The 16126-nt window shown below is 44.2% G+C and overlaps 1 protein-coding gene across 4 annotated transcripts in view; it reads left to right on the top strand.

The window, feature by feature from the left end:
- Positions 1 to 673: 673 nt before the first annotated feature.
- Positions 674 to 16126, top strand: part of DGLUCY (D-glutamate cyclase) — a 131308-nt gene continuing 115855 nt past the window's right edge. For 3 of the 4 annotated variants that reach the window (XM_040412108.1, XM_040412107.1, XM_040412105.1), the window contains exons 1-2: positions 2016 to 2171; positions 5179 to 5290. In XM_040412108.1, the coding sequence (XP_040268042.1) occupies positions 2142 to 2171; positions 5179 to 5290 (142 nt within the window). In that variant the 5' untranslated portion in view covers positions 2016 to 2141. Of the gene's footprint in view, positions 774 to 2015; positions 2172 to 5178; positions 5291 to 16126 lie in introns of those variants that run through there. The other variant, XM_040412109.1, reaches the window with a different exon arrangement.

Here is a 16126-nt window from a genome sequence, read left to right as displayed (position 1 = left end):
GAAGGCCTAATTTGCATATTAAGAAAAAGTATAATAACTCAGGAACGGAGCCTCAGATCTACAAAATAAAAACAGATCAACCACAGCTATGTGTCCGTGCAAACAGTTGGATAGGGAGGTCGCTGGTGACAGATTCCCTTTAAGACATGCTTGTTGACTGTTTCCAATGGCAACAATATGTGATTGAGGTGGAGCTGCACATGGCAGTCTTCTTTTTTAAAATAATACCATTGATTAATACAGGAATTTATCGTTTCCAACATCTAGAGCAGGGATCAGCAAACTTCAGCACTCCAGCTGTTGTGAAACATTTCCAGCATGCTTCTTCATTTATTTCTATGGGAGTTCACAGAACAGTTGATCAGGTGCGCATGCTGGGAATTGTAGTTTCACAACAGCTGCGGAGGTTGCTGACCCCTGTTCTAGAGTATTTGATAAAATGTGGAGGAGGATGACCAACAGACATATGAATGCAGAAACGATGACCATTGAGAGACATGAAGATTCAAAAAGAAAAACTATGACCATTGAGTAATTTGAAGATTCAAAAAGAGTAACATTATTCATATGGTTACCAGGATTCACAAAGAGTTACTGCACGTACTATTTATTAATAGCAATAACAGTAGTAAATAATAATAGTCCTAATAGTAGTTCTGTTCTTACACCACTAGGTGTCGCTGAAATACCAAGAACTAATTTTCCTCAGGAACCTTGGTTTTGTGTTCCAGTTTCTGCGGGGATAATGTTTAATTGCACATTCAGAGTACAAGGTGAGTGTTTTGACTGCTGTTTGTATCATTAGCCCTTCATTCTCGATTTCCTAGTGCAAATGAAAATCCTAGTAACCTATAAGAGTACAATTACGCACAGCGAAAAATTATTGAAGAAATATATTGTGTGACTGGTGAAACAGCAATTCCGTGAAAAAAATGAGTATAGCTTCTGTTGAAGCGTTTGTCCAGGATATTTCTTCGTAAAGGCAAGAAATGAATTAAAAAAGCAGTACTCGTCATTTAATAATCCGGCACAACGAGAGTCCATAACGGCCATTGTTTATCGCTATGCAGTCGATCATGTGCCGTCTATGCGCAAGACCGCTGCAGCCAATCACTGGCCGAGGAAAACATTGCAGGGCTCACTTGAGCACCATGGCCCTTTCCGGCAGCCAGTGGCGTAACTAGAACTGACTGTGCCCCACAGCAACTTTTGCATCTATAGCAGCATTCCAGCATTGGGGGGTCATTTACAAAGACCGGCTTTTTATGAATGTCTTTGTTTCCCCTCTCCACTGCTGGAGGACTCCCATAATTTATTTGTCATAAATTTAGCGCACCTCTGGCAGTCCATGTGCCTGGAGTAAAAAGTACTGAAGCCCCTGAGTGGAGTAGTTTTTACTTCTCTTTTACGCCTGGTTAAATTTCCCAAATCCAAAGTGGTGAGGACGGCATAAGCAGGCTGTGTTACAAAATACTGTTGCACAGATATTTAAAAAGTTGCAAAAAGGGGTCTTGCGACATTTTTTATGCCAAAAACTGACATACCGTACATGTGTTTGTAAATGGCCCTCGTTGACTTTACAGGGAGTAATTGCTAATAGTCATCATAGTGCTAAGCCAGGGATCAGCAACCTTCTGCACTCCAGATGCTGTGAAACTACAACTCCCAGCATGCAAACTTACTCGGCTGTTCTTGTAACTCCCACAGAAGTGAAAAGAGGATTCTGGGAGTTGTAAGTTTCAGAACTGCTGGGGTGCCGAAGGTTGCTCATCCCTGTGCTAAGTTCTAGTTCAGGGATGGCCAAATTGCGGGCTCTCCAGCTGCTGTAAAACTACAACTCCCACCATGCCCTGCTGTAGGCAGTCTGGACATGCTGGGAGTTGTAGTTTTACTACAGCTGGGGAGCATCAGGTTGACCATCACTGCTCTAGTTGATGACATTTTAAGATTATATTCACATATTCTGTTCTATACAAGTCAATGGTAAAAGACGGCCTGACTTTGAGTCCTTCCAGTGACGTGGACTTTCTTCTTTCACACTTTATAACTATTTAACCAGTTGGTTAAAAATTGATACCAAGTGAGCAAAATCTTAAGAATAGATTCTGGATGTATTATCTGGGGTGCACACGCCACCAGTCATGGATTCACCTGTATCGTCCGCACCTGAGGTAGGTCATGCTGTAAAAGGGCGACAGTAATTAAAAGAATTGTGGGATCCATGGTTAGATACCCCAGGTATGGCTCTTCATGCTACAAAGTAGAATGACACTTCAGTCGTTGCACTCGGTGACACTGGTTAATCTCTATTTTTTGATTCATTGTCTGAGTCTAAATGGCTGTTGTGATGATCTTCGAGGATCCTCGAGCAGACATTGAGATGATTAATATATCTTAGTCCTTGGATATTATAATCTCCTCATGTGCCCGTGTACATGATAAGACACGGTGTCTCTCATGCATATGTTCATTTAAACCGGACCGGGGTAAGGGGCTTGGGAGGGGTCCAGGAGTTGGGTTTTCTTTGTATTTCCATGCTTTAAATCCTAATAAAGATTATCTGATTAAGGCCTCTTTCACATGGGCGTGTGCGCCCCGTTGCCATATTGCGGACTGCATTTGCGGATCCGCAATACACGGGTGCCGCACCCATTCACTTCAATGGGTCCACAAATCCGGAGATGCGGAACGGAAGCACGGAAAGGAACCCTACAGAAGCACTACGGAGTGCTTCCGTGGGGTTTCGTCCCGTACTTCCGTTCCGCAAAAAGATAGGACATGTTCTATCTTTTTGCGGAACGGCCGGATCGCGGACCCATTAAAAGTGAATGGGTCCGCGATCCACTGCGGTTGCCCCACGGACTGTGCTCGTGCATGGGGCGCACACGCCCGCGTGAAAGAGGCCTAAAAAAAGACAGACCATAAGGTACCTTTACACGAGGCGATTATCAGCGCGTCTAAAGGGTCATTATTGCAAAGTTCATTACACCAAGAAACGAATCGTTCGTCTCTCAGTCGTACCAATCATCTACCCCTGTAACGGGACCTTTAGGCCCCTTTCACACGAGCGAGTTTTCCATGCGGGTGCATTGGGTGACGTGAACACATAGCACCCGCACTGAATCCTGACCCTTTCATTTCAGTGGGTCTGTGTACATGAAGTTTTTTTTTTTTTATCACACATCATTTCTGCGTTGCGTGAGAATCGCACCATGTGCTATATTCAGCATTTTTCATGCAGGACGGGCCCCATTGAAGTGAATGGTGCATTCAGATGAAATGCGCTTTTCATTGATGGTTGCTATGAGATGCTGTATGTAAATCTTCAGGTTTTTTTTGCACGTGCGTGAACAATGCATCAAAATTGATTGCACCTGCATGGAAAAAAGTGAAACACTGAATGCAATTGCAGACAAAACAGACTGAACTTGCTTGCAAAATGCTGTGAGTTTCACTGAACGCATCCTAAGAGAATCCGTAAACGCTCGTGTGAAAGAGGCCTTAGTGAGCCATTCCAATAAATAAAGCCTGGTTGCAGTCACTACTGATAAGAGATTAGTGGAATCTCAAGGAATTACTGGTTTTATGTCAACAACAAGACCTATATAATGGAAAGTTCATGATTGTGTCAGTTTGTCACTATTTTAAAGATCTTTGATTGTTGTCAGTGGATGAAACCATTCTTGATTACACCCAGCATCTGTAAACCTGACCTGTCCAGTGTGTCCAAGTAGAAGGCATGTTGCAGTGGAAAGCCTGATACACTTTAAGGCCTCATGCACACGACCGTTGTGTGCATCCGCGTCCGTGGTTCCGTTTTCCGTTTTTTGTTTTTTTTTCACGGCCAGGAAACGCTGATCACGGATGCGGCTGCCAAACGGTGCATTTTCCGATTTTTCCACGGACCCATTGAAAGTCAATGGGTCATTGACTTTCAATGGGTCCGTGGAAAAATCGGAAAATGCACCGTTTGGCAGCCGCATCCGTGATCAGCGTTTCCTGGCCGTGAAAAAAATATGACCTGTCCTATTTTTTTCACGGTCAACGGTTCACGGACCCATTCAAGTCAATGGGGTACCCTAAGGGGTATTCCCATCAGAGACATTAATGGCATATCAATAGGATATGCCATAAATCTGCACAAGCTGCGAATCCCACCTCTGGGATCTGCTCCTCCCTCCAAAACAGGGCCCCCTAGTAAATGGAGAGCAAGCCATGTATGCGCAGTCACTGTGCATTCAACGCTTAGGGACTTCCAAAAATAGCCAAGCACTGGCTCTGCAATTTTTGGAAGTCCCATAGCATGTCCGCATGCACAATATGCTCCCTGTTCACTTCGGGGACCCGTTCTTGTGAGGGGAGCGGGACCCAGAGGAGGAACCCTCACCTATCAGACATTTATGGTATATCCTATTGATGTACCATAAATGTCCTAAAAGGAACAACCCCTTTAATGAACCAGTTACATTCAGACCTGATCAGCCTGAGTTTACATGTGTTTGTCACGGTTTTACAGGTGAAAAATGTTTTTCACCAGTAAAAATCCAAAAACCATGTTGCAAAAGCGTGACAAATGTGGTTTTGTTGCACGGTAATTGGCCGTATGGCATATGATTGTAAAGTATAAACTCCTCCTCAGGATAAGGGTGCATTCACACCACATCGCCATGTTTTGCTGTCAGGAAATTACGGATCTGCTAAACACGGATGCCTCCCGTGTGCGTTCCGCAATTTGCAGAACGGAATGGGCGGCCCATTATAGAAATGCCTATTCTTGTCCACAAAATCAGTTCCATGTACCTTAATGGAAAGAAGAAATGCAGAAATCCATGTGTGTGGATTGAATGGAACTGATTTTCAGTCGCTGAATTTTCTGCCACAAAATCTGCTGCGTGTGAAGACGCCCTAAGACGCCTGCACTTCAGCCACAGCATCTGAATACAAGTTTACTGCCCCTGACTCCAAGCAAAGTGCAACCACTGTGTCTCTGGATCTTTTCTTGATCTATTTGCCATATTTAGTGCCTGGCCTCTATTTTTTTTTTCTATGCTCTTCTGCAACTGTTTAGTTTTCCAAATGGTGTTGCTGCTGAAAACCTTTGTTGCGTGCTTTAAGAGCCAGGGCGGAGCGATCCTGGGTATGATAATCCTAATGAATGTATGGTTCTTCTCTCTCTAGTTGCCTGGCATGGTTTGTCTGCAGTCACTGAGGTCTCTTTTCCCAGCTACTGTTCGTGGCTTGATACGACAAAACCGAATACACATCCGTAACACATCAGGGATGTCGGCAGGTAACAGTTATTGACCTTAATGGCGTTTTCCCATCTGAACAATTCCTCTGTCTTTGTTGCCGGAAGATGCGCCTAATTTGGTGCGCACCTCGTCATAAATTAGGCTGGGTTCACATCACGTTTCGTATATGTTAACGGATGCCTCAGACTGATCACATACAGTGGCATCTGTTCACCATAGAGTTCCATTGTAAAAAAAATTAAATAAAATGTATGTTAACATATACATATATTTTTTTTTTTACCAGACTCTGCAGGATACAAAAGCGTGGTGTGCTTGGTTTTGCATTTTTTTCCACTGTATACATTAAACGGGTGCCAAAGACGTGATGTGAACCCACCCTTAGCTGTATCTTTGGTAGTCCTTGCTCGAAAATCTACGCTAGCCAGTTTTTCGGGTATCTTTTTTCCTGGAGTTATATTAGTATATTTTCTGTGGCCAGGGTCCTGGTCCCTGTCACAACCCTTCTCTGCCCCTGTCACAACCCTTCTCTGCCCCTGTCACAACCCTTCTCTGCCCCTGCCACAACCCTTCTCTGCCCCTGCCACAACCCTTCTCTGCCCCTGGCACAACCCTTCTCTGCCCCTGCCACAACCCTTCTCTGCCCCTGCCACAACCCTTCTCTGCCCCTGCCACAACCCTTCTCTGCCCCTGCCACAACCCTTCTCTGCCCCTGTCACAACCCTTCTCTGCCCCTGCCACAACCCTTCTCTGCCCCTGTCACAACCCTTCTCTGCCCCTGCCACAACCCTTCTCTGCCCCTGCCACAACCCTTCTCTGCCCCTGCCACAACCCTTCTCTGCCCCTGCCACAACCCTTCTCTGCCCCTGCCACAACCCTTCTCTGCCCCTGTCACAACCCTTCTCTGCCCCTGCCACAACCCTTCTCTGCCCCTGCCACAACCCTTCTCTGCCCCTGCCACAACCCTTCTCTGCCCCTGCCACAACCCTTCTCTGCCCCTGCCACAACCCTTCTCTGCCCCTGTCACAACCCTTCTCTGCCCCTGCCACAACCCTTCTCTGCCCCTGTCACAACCCTTCTCTGCCCCTGTCACAACCCTTCGCTGCCCCTGTCACAACCCTTCGCTGCCCCTGTCACAACCCTTCGCTGCCCCTGTCACAACCCTTCTCTGCCCCTGCCACAACCCTTCGCTGCCCCTGCCACAACCCTTCTCTGCCCCTGCCACAACCCTTCTCTGCCCCTGCCACAACCCTTCTCTGCCCCTGCCACAACCCTTCTCTGCCCCTGCCACAACCCTTCTCTGCCCCTGCCACAACCCTTCTCTGCCCCTGTCACAACCCTTCTCTGCCCCTGTCACAACCCTTCTCTGCCCCTGTCACAACCCTTCGCTGCCCCTGTCACAACCCTTCTCTGCCCCTGTCACAACCCTTCTCTGCCCCTGTCACAACCCTTCTCTGCCCCTGTCACAACCCTTCTCTGCCCCTGTCACAACCCTTCTCTGCCCCTGTCACAACCCTTCTCTGCCCCTGCCACAACCCTTCTCTGCCCCTGTCACAACCCTTCTCTGCCCCGCTGCTCCCTAGACACTCCTTTGTGTCAAATGAGGTGTAAAAACGCTGTGCAACAAATATTGTCACACAGGCATTTAAAAAGTTGCAAAAAAGGGGTCGTGCGACAATTTTACGCCAGTAAGAGGCCTAAAACTGTTCTTAAATGACCCCCAAGGACCTTTTATACAACGCACCATCAGTGAAAAACATAAAGGGAATGAAGATGAGAGCAGTGAGTCCAAAATCCGGTTATTGTCACTTTGTAAATAATTAAAAGAAATGGACACGGAGACCAAAGTGCAGGGTGTTCACGGATGCAGCTTTCCTGAATGCTACAGCTCTATGACAATGATACATCAGTGGAAACTGTGCTATGGTATTTATCAAATGTAATGTACGGTCATAACTGTGAAATTATTTTAGCCCCAAAGACAATTCACAGTAAGTGTAGCAGCCACAAACCGTGATGGCATGCGGTGTCATCACAAATTTACACATTTTTCAAACCAATTGTTAATGGCTGCACGATTTTGCTTCCATTGCATTTGGAAACTACACTGACTGCGGCTTCTCTGTGTGAACTCACTGTCTTTCACACAACCGGTTTTTTTTTCCATTTGCTGGCCGTTTTTGGCGTTCCGTATACGGAACCATTCATTTAAATGGTTCCGCAAAAAAAAACTGGATTGTACTCCGTATATATGCATTCCGTTTCCGTTTTTCCGTTCCGTTGAAAGATAGAACATGTCCTATTATTGCAAGCAAATCACGGTCCGCGGCTCCATTCAAGTCAATGGATCCTAAAAAAAAAAACGGAACACATACGGAATGTACTCCGTATGTTTTCCGTATCTGTTCCGTTTGTGCGGACCCATCCATTGAATTTTATGCCCAGCCTAATTTTTTCTATTTAATTACTGTATACTGTATATTCCATACGGAAAAACACAACGGAAACAAAAAACGGAACAACGGATCTGTGAAAAACGGACTGCAAAATACTGAAAAAGCCATACGGTCGTGTGAAAGAGGCCTTAGGGCTTCTTCAGATGAGCGTATGCTGTTTGGAAATCATGCTCCGTGTTGTGAACGTGATAAGGGTCTATTCACACGTCCGTGTGTGTTTTGCGGATCCACGGATCCGCAAAACACGGACACCGGCAATGTGCGTTTTTGCATTTTGCGGACCGCACATCGCCGGCACTAATTGAATATGCCTATTCTTGTCCACACTTGCAGACAAGAATAGGGCATGTTCTATTTTTTTCGGGAACGGAAATGCAGACCCAGTAGTGCGTGTCCGCATTTCCAGTTCGGGGCGCAAAATGTGGAACAGAATTGCGGACGTGTGAATGGACCCTTACCAGTTCTGGACACTGCTCGTTTTGCAGGAGTGCACGGCATTATACTGATTTATAATGCTGTTTGCCACTGCATGGCCTTATTTCTACAGCATTTGGCCTCATGCACACGACCGTGTGCCAGCCATGCCCGGCAATGCACGGGCGCTGACCTTGTCCCGCTGTCTGCGAACGCGGACCCATTAACTTGAGTGGAGTACGCCATCTGCATCCGACAGTCCACATTGTAGTAGTGCATGCATTACAGATTTGTCAAGGATTTCACTACATTTACCGTACAGAGGTGAAATCCATGATGTGTCTGCAGCACTATTCGCTGCAAAATCTACGTGGATAACAAATGCAGATTTTGCAGTGGATTACTCTGGAAAACATCTACTACATGTGGACCTACCTCTAGGGTACAACCAAGGGCGGACTGGGAACTTAAAAAGGCCCTTGAAAAAAACTAAAAGTGGTCACATGTTGTACGCGGGTCCAAATTGACAGAAGAAAACACAAATAGGCAAGGACAACGGAAGTAGACGGGCCAGCAATACCACAGTGCAGCACAAAATACTACAACAGCAGAACCAAATACCACAGTGCAGCACAAAATACCGCCCTATCACCATACTTAGGACAGGTATACAGTTGAATTCAGGAGGGACCTGCGGCTGCTGGCCAGGTGCAAAAGTAACTGATGTTCCTAGCATTAATTAATCAGATCATTATGTACCTGGACAGCGATCATGAGGAGGGCTTGGGTGGCCCCCTGGGCTTCGGCCCACCGGGAAATTTCCCTATTGGGTCTATGACCCCAGGGTACAAGCACATGTAGCCTAAACGCGGCAGGTTTTAACAGCTGAATTGTGTGTAGGAAATCTGCAGTGTCTACAGTAGGAAGTGGATGAGATTTTCACAAATCTCATTCAGATGCTGCAAAGGATTTGTGTCGGAATCCACACATTGCTTGACTTGCGGTCTGGATTTGAAATCCTCAGCAAATATCTGACTCAGTTTTCACCCTTAGCAATGTTGAAGGTAACATTTGCAACAAATCTGCAGCAACATTCACACAATTTAGTACGGATTTTCCTGCTATATACGCTTGAGATTTTCACGGTGACACAGTAAGACGCAGAAAAGTCACGCAGTACAAAAATATGTGTCCAACTATTTTAGAACAGTGATTTGGCTTTGAAAACACAGCCAAGTCACAGGCGAGTCATGTGCCCCACACCACCTCCATTAAAGGGCATCTGTCAGCAGTTTTGTACCTATGACACTGGCTGACCTGTTACATGTGCGCTTGGCAGCTGAAGGCATCTGTGTTGGTCCCATGTTCCTATGTGCCGCATTGCTGAGAAAAATGAAGTTTTATTATATGCAAATGAGCCTCTATAATTCCCGTTTCTGGTCCTATTATTAAAAAATAACTTTTATTTGCCTTTTAATAAACTTTGTTCCAACACAGAAAAAACACACACTTTTAAAAGGTATATGGAGGGCCTGAACCTGTGGGCTCCGTACCTATATCCTCTAAGAGTGTTGTTATATTATTCAGGAGGACTTGCTCTTTCCCACATATCTATCGCACATGGGCTGCGAGTGTTTAGCCCGTGTAATTGCGCTTGGGTATCTATAGGTGTCGCCTATTGCCAGGTTATTGGCCCGTCATGCCGCAATGCTGATTATTATGTTTTAGGCTCAACCTATATGGTATGTCCTCACTGCCTATTTACGGACTACTTGTCATAATTGTACTCTGGCCCTCAGGGGGATACGGCGTCTGCAGATCGCCTTTCCCTATTCATTCTCAGCCCTACCATAAATTAAAATTGTTAAAGACACAGCTCCCCCAACATGTTTCACCGCATCAGCGGCGTCTTCAGGGGAATGGAGCTACTATCAACACGAGCGTCTGCTAAATCCACCTCTTTATACCAATAGGGTGGATCACACTTGAAAATCACCTATCGCATAGCAGCCTCGTGTTGACTGATGTCTATTGTGGCCAATCACATATTACTTCCGAGTAGGACGGGGTGTCATCTGCGCATGTGTCCGGTGTTTGAACATTCTCTCCCACTGCTATAAATTGTATGCGCGTGCGTGACAACATACACTGATTTTCAACACATATTCCACGCATGCGTCCGAACTTTAGCATTTTCTCCCATTACTATGACTTTATGCGCATGCGTGGCGACATAGACTGATTTCCATAGTATATTCCACGCATGCGTCCGGTGTTTGAAATTTCTATCTTACTGTGGGTTATGCGCATGCGTAGCAACATAGACATATTGTCAGCTAGAGTTCCAGCTCATATGCGCATGCTCTGGGACTTGGTTTTCATTGTCTCCCCTATCTTCTGCGCCTGCGTCCGGTGTTTGTTGATTTTTACTCTATGAGCTTATGCGCATGCGTCGGAACATTGATTTAGGTTCGTACACTCCGGGACTTGGCATGACTTCTCTCCTTATCCTCTATGTTTGCGCCTGGGGTATCAGAATGCATTTACCTCTGGTGAGTTTGTTCTCATGTGTTGGGAGATAGGTTTGTTCATAGTACTTATTTCACCCCCATCCAGGGGGGTATCCGAACTTAGCTGTGTCGTTCTGTTCTTTCCATTAACATGCATATATAAATGCCGATATTCATATCCTATTAGATTTCACTACTATCATGCCCCTGTCATATTTCCAATCTTTATAGGGCTGTATTTCTACCTATATCAACTAGTTTATATGCATGTTAATATATTTTTTCTATAGCCCAGCATTAGTCCAGAACCACCAGACCACCAGGATGAAGGTTCCTCCCGACGACCAACCATATCCCACACAATGAGTCCCCAGAGACCACTCAGGTCAGTAAAGTAATATGTTCATATTTTTATTTTATTATTATGGAGACTTTTATTCCCTTTTTCTTTTATTTATTCATAGTTTTTAGAGATACGTCTCTCGGATTCACCTTTAAATATGTTATGGCCTGTATTTTTTCTGATTAAACCCTTAGTCTAATCCTTTCGATCTGTTTATTGTAGTCATTTCCTACAGTCTTTCTTTATATCTAAAGAGAGAGATTAGATATAAAGAAAGACTGTAGGAAATGACTACAATAAACAGATCGAAAGGATTAGACTAAGGGTTTAATCAGAAAAAATACAGGCCATAACATATTTAAAGGTGAATCCGAGAGACGTATCTCTAAAAACTATGAATAAATAAAAGAAAAAGGGAATAAAAGTCTCCATAATAATAAAATAAAAATATGAACATATTACTTTACTGACCTGAGTGGTCTCTGGGGACTCATTGTGTGGGATATGGTTGGTCGTCGGGAGGAACCTTCATCCTGGTGGTCTGGTGGTTCTGGACTAATGCTGGGCTATAGAAAAAATATATTAACATGCATATAAACTAGTTGATATAGGTAGAAATACAGCCCTATAAAGATTGGAAATATGACAGGGGCATGATAGTAGTGAAATCTAATAGGATATGAATATCGGCATTTATATATGCATGTTAATGGAAAGAACAGAACGACACAGCTAAGTTCGGATACCCCCCTGGATGGGGGTGAAATAAGTACTATGAACAAACCTATCTCCCAACACATGAGAACAAACTCACCAGAGGTAAATGCATTCTGATACCCCAGGCGCAAACATAGAGGATAAGGAGAGAAGTCATGCCAAGTCCCGGAGTGTACGAACCTAAATCAATGTTCCGACGCATGCGCATAAGCTCATAGAGTAAAAATCAACAAACACCGGACGCAGGCGCAGAAGATAGGGGAGACAATGAAAACCAAGTCCCAGAGCATGCGCATATGAGCTGGAACTCTAGCTGACAATATGTCTATGTTGCTACGCATGCGCATAACCCACAGTAAGATAGAAATTTCAAACACCGGACGCATGCGTGGAATATACTATGGAAATCAGTCTATGTCGCCACGCATGCGCATAAAGTCATAGTAATGGGAGAAAATGCTAAAGTTCGGACGCATGCGTGGAATATGTGTTGAAAATCAGTGTATGTTGTCACGCACGCGCATACAATTTATAGCAGTGGGAGAGAATGTTCAAACACCGGACACATGCGCAGATGACACCCCGTCCTACTCGGAAGTAATATGTGATTGGCCACAATAGACATCAGTCAACACGAGGCTGCTATGCGATAGGTGATTTTCAAGTGTGATCCACCCTATTGGTATAAAGAGGTGGATTTAGCAGACGCTCGTGTTGATAGTAGCTCCATTCCCCTGAAGACGCCGCTGATGCGGTGAAACATGTTGGGGGAGCTGTGTCTTTAACAATTTTAATTTATGGTAGGGCTGAGAATGAATAGGGAAAGGCGATCTGCAGACGCCGTATCCCCCTGAGGGCCAGAGTACAATTATGACAAGTAGTCCGTAAATAGGCAGTGAGGACATACCATATAGGTTGAGCCTAAAACATAATAATCAGCATTGCGGCATGACGGGCCAATAACCTGGCAATAGGCGACACCTATAGATACCCAAGCGCAATTACACGGGCTAAACACTCGCAGCCCATGTGCGATAGATATGTGGGAAAGAGCAAGTCCTCCTGAATAATATAACAACACTCTTAGAGGATATAGGTACGGAGCCCACAGGTTCAGGCCCTCCATATACCTTTTAAAAGTGTGTGTTTTTTCTGTGTTGGAACAAAGTTTATTAAAAGGCAAATAAAAGTTATTTTTTAATAATAGGACCAGAAACGGGAATTATAGTCAGTAGGCTATTGGAACAAATTGATTTAACTTCCTGGGTTAGTGGATCATTTGGTAAAATATATACAAATGAGCCTCTAGGAGCAACGGGGGAATTGCCGTTACACCTAGAGGCTCTGCTCTCTCTACAACTGATGCACCTTTTGCACCTCGATTTACTGGGCCAGGCAGTGAAAACGTCATCACACCTGCCCCTGTCAATCGAAGTGCAGAGCGTGCGGCAGTAGCTGAGAAAGCAGAGCCTCTAGGTGTAATGGCAACGCCCCCGTTGCTCCTAGAGGCTCATTTGTATATATTAAAACATCAATGCAGGCACATATGAACATGGGACCAACACAGATGTCTTCAGCTGCCAAGTGCACATGTAACAGGTCAGCCAGTGTCATAGGAACAAATCTGCTGACAGATGCCCTTTAAAGCCAATGGTAGAAAGGTTGCGCACAACCTGTGACATGCAGCACAAAATTCGACATATATGGATTTTTTGCAACTGTTGAAGTCACAGCATGTAGCCATTGACAACCATTTGATCACATGTAGCTGTTATTGATTTTTGATTCAGCATGCTGCAGTAATCCACCTTGACCACTAGATGGTGCCGCAGGTACTATTATTGGTACACTGTACAATAAACCAAAATTGAGGGTCCTTGTCTCCTGACAAAATCTGGTCTCACTTTACTTTCTGATGTATTTATTGCTTTTCCAATAAAGTGAAGAAAGGTTCATTTTATTGTCTAGTGATAACTGGTTTTGCGACTCTTGCGACAAGGTGATCAGGGCATTTTGACCCCTGCGGTTTTCTTCCCTTATTGCCCAGGTGTTCAGCTGGTTAACGGTAAGTCATACTGACCGCTGCATTTATTCATCATAGAAGCTAAAATGTAACAGGGAGAAAACTATTTGCAAAAAGTCTTTAGTAGATATCCTAGAGCCTTGTTGCATGTGTTTTTGGAGTTGATGCGTATCTCCTCATCTGAATGAGACCTTAACACTTGAAATTTAGGCATAAGTTAACACGTGGCAGATTTGTTGTACTAATTTCTGAAACTGTTCTATACATCTGGGGTTTCCAGAAATGCATTCACATGCAAGAGAAAAAAAATGCAATTGGAATGGATTTTTCGGTTGCAGAAATTTTTCTGAACGTACTCTCAGGGTGCTTTCACGCAGTGTTTTTTTTAGTGGTCTTTTCCTGCACTTTTTCATTTTTAGTGGATTTTTTTATTTTTTTTTGCTGCTAAAACGGCAGCTACAGATATAAGCTGACGGTCTATAGGCAAATGCAGGAGACCACTGCTCCTGTTGTTTTTGATTGATTATGGCTCATGCACATGACCTTAGTTTTTGTCCGCATCCGATCTGCATTTTTGGCGGACTGGATGTGAACCTATTCATTTCAATGGGGCCGCAAAAGGTCTGTTCCACGGCCCGCAAAAAAAAATTAAAATAGAACATGTCCTATTCTTGTCCGCATGCATTTGTACTGCAATTGCATTTTTTTTTTATTTACAGCTGAAACATGTTAAATCACCAATTAAATTACAACATTGACTTAGGGTACTTTCACACTTGCGGCAGGACGAATCCGACAGGCTGTTTTATTTTTTACCCCAATACATTTCTAAAAAAGCAACAGAAGAGCAATGTGTGAACCTGGCCTTAAAATGCAGTTTTGGCCGCACAGCTTCCACAAGTGAAGCACACTAAGGCCCTATCTTTCAGTGACTGGGGCTGTCCTGCCGGGTGGCTGGGGCACCACTCTGCACAGGAAAAACTGTGAAGGGGATGCAGCACTATATAGGCATCTACATAATCGGGATCAGTGGGGGTCCTGGAGGTCAGACCCCCACTGACCATAACGTTATGGCATATCCTAGTGATATGATATGGGACCATCCTTTTAAAATGGGACAAATACGAATGAAACCTTGTATTGCACATCGGTTTTTCATCATAAGGGTGCTTTCACACTGCAGTATTTTACATCATGCCAAAACCAGGAGTGGATCGAAAACACGTGAGAGGTGCAGATCTTATCACTATCCATTCTAATGCAAAATACTGACGAGAATACTGCAGTGTGGAAAATGTCCAAAAGCAGTTTCAAGCGACAAGTCCAGCGGCATTTCCCTGTAAAATGTGTGGCCGAAGTAGCGAATGAAGACGTCTGCGACACAGATTCATTCTCAAGATCGTGGGGGTGCTAGAGGCTGGCCACCACTGATCATAAACTGATGACATATCCAAGCTATAAAGCATCACTTTATAAGGTGGAAATAATGCTTTTAGCCTACATGCACATGACCGTATGTGTTTTGCGATCCGCAAATTGTGGATCCGCAAAAAAAAAACGGAAGACATCCGTATGCCATCCATTTTTTTTTTTTGCGGATCCATTGTAACAATGCCTTAAACGGACAAGAATAGGACATGTTCTATTTTTTTTGCGGGGCTACGGAACGGACATACTGATGTGGACAGCACATGGTGTGCTGTCCACATTTTTTGCGGACCCATTGAAATTAATGGGTCCGCATCCTATTCGCAAAAAAAAATGAACGGACACGGAAACAAACAACTTTCGTGTGCATGTAATCAGATAAGGCCAAACACGACATGGAACAAAACCAGATACGATATGGCTCTATAGAGGAGACGTTAGCAATGGAGCAGATAGTTACAGCATGCAATACATTGGGGACACCTTTTTTGTTTACACCTATTTTTGGGAAAAGACACTCAAATTTTATTAGTCGCATCTACTACTGAAATTGTGCTTGTTTTAGAGGCTTTTGCGTTCACCTATTTTGATATTTTTTAACTAATTCAGACATTTTCAAACTTTTGCAACTTTTTATGTAGGTGCGCCTTTTTTTTTTATGCCTGAAATTATCGCAAAACCAGTCTAAATTTTCCACCCCAAGGCTGGTGTACTTTTCTTTACCTGTTTTGAGTAGTGAAGTGCAATTTTTTGCGGACCCATTGAAATTAATGGGTCCGCATCCTATTCGCAAAAAAAAATGAACGGACACGGAAACAAACAACTTTCGTGTGCATGTAATCAGATAAGGCCAAACACGACATGGAACAAAACCAGATACGATATGGCTCTATAGAGGAGACGTTAGCAATGGAGCAGATAGTTACAGCATGCAATACATTGGGGACACCTTTTTTGTTTACACCTATTTTTGGGAAAAGACA

This window comes from Bufo bufo, chromosome 11, assembly GCF_905171765.1.
Source record: "Bufo bufo chromosome 11, aBufBuf1.1, whole genome shotgun sequence".
NCBI lineage: Eukaryota > Metazoa > Chordata > Amphibia > Anura > Bufonidae > Bufo > Bufo bufo.
This window is presented reverse-complemented; position numbering and strand designations above follow the sequence as displayed.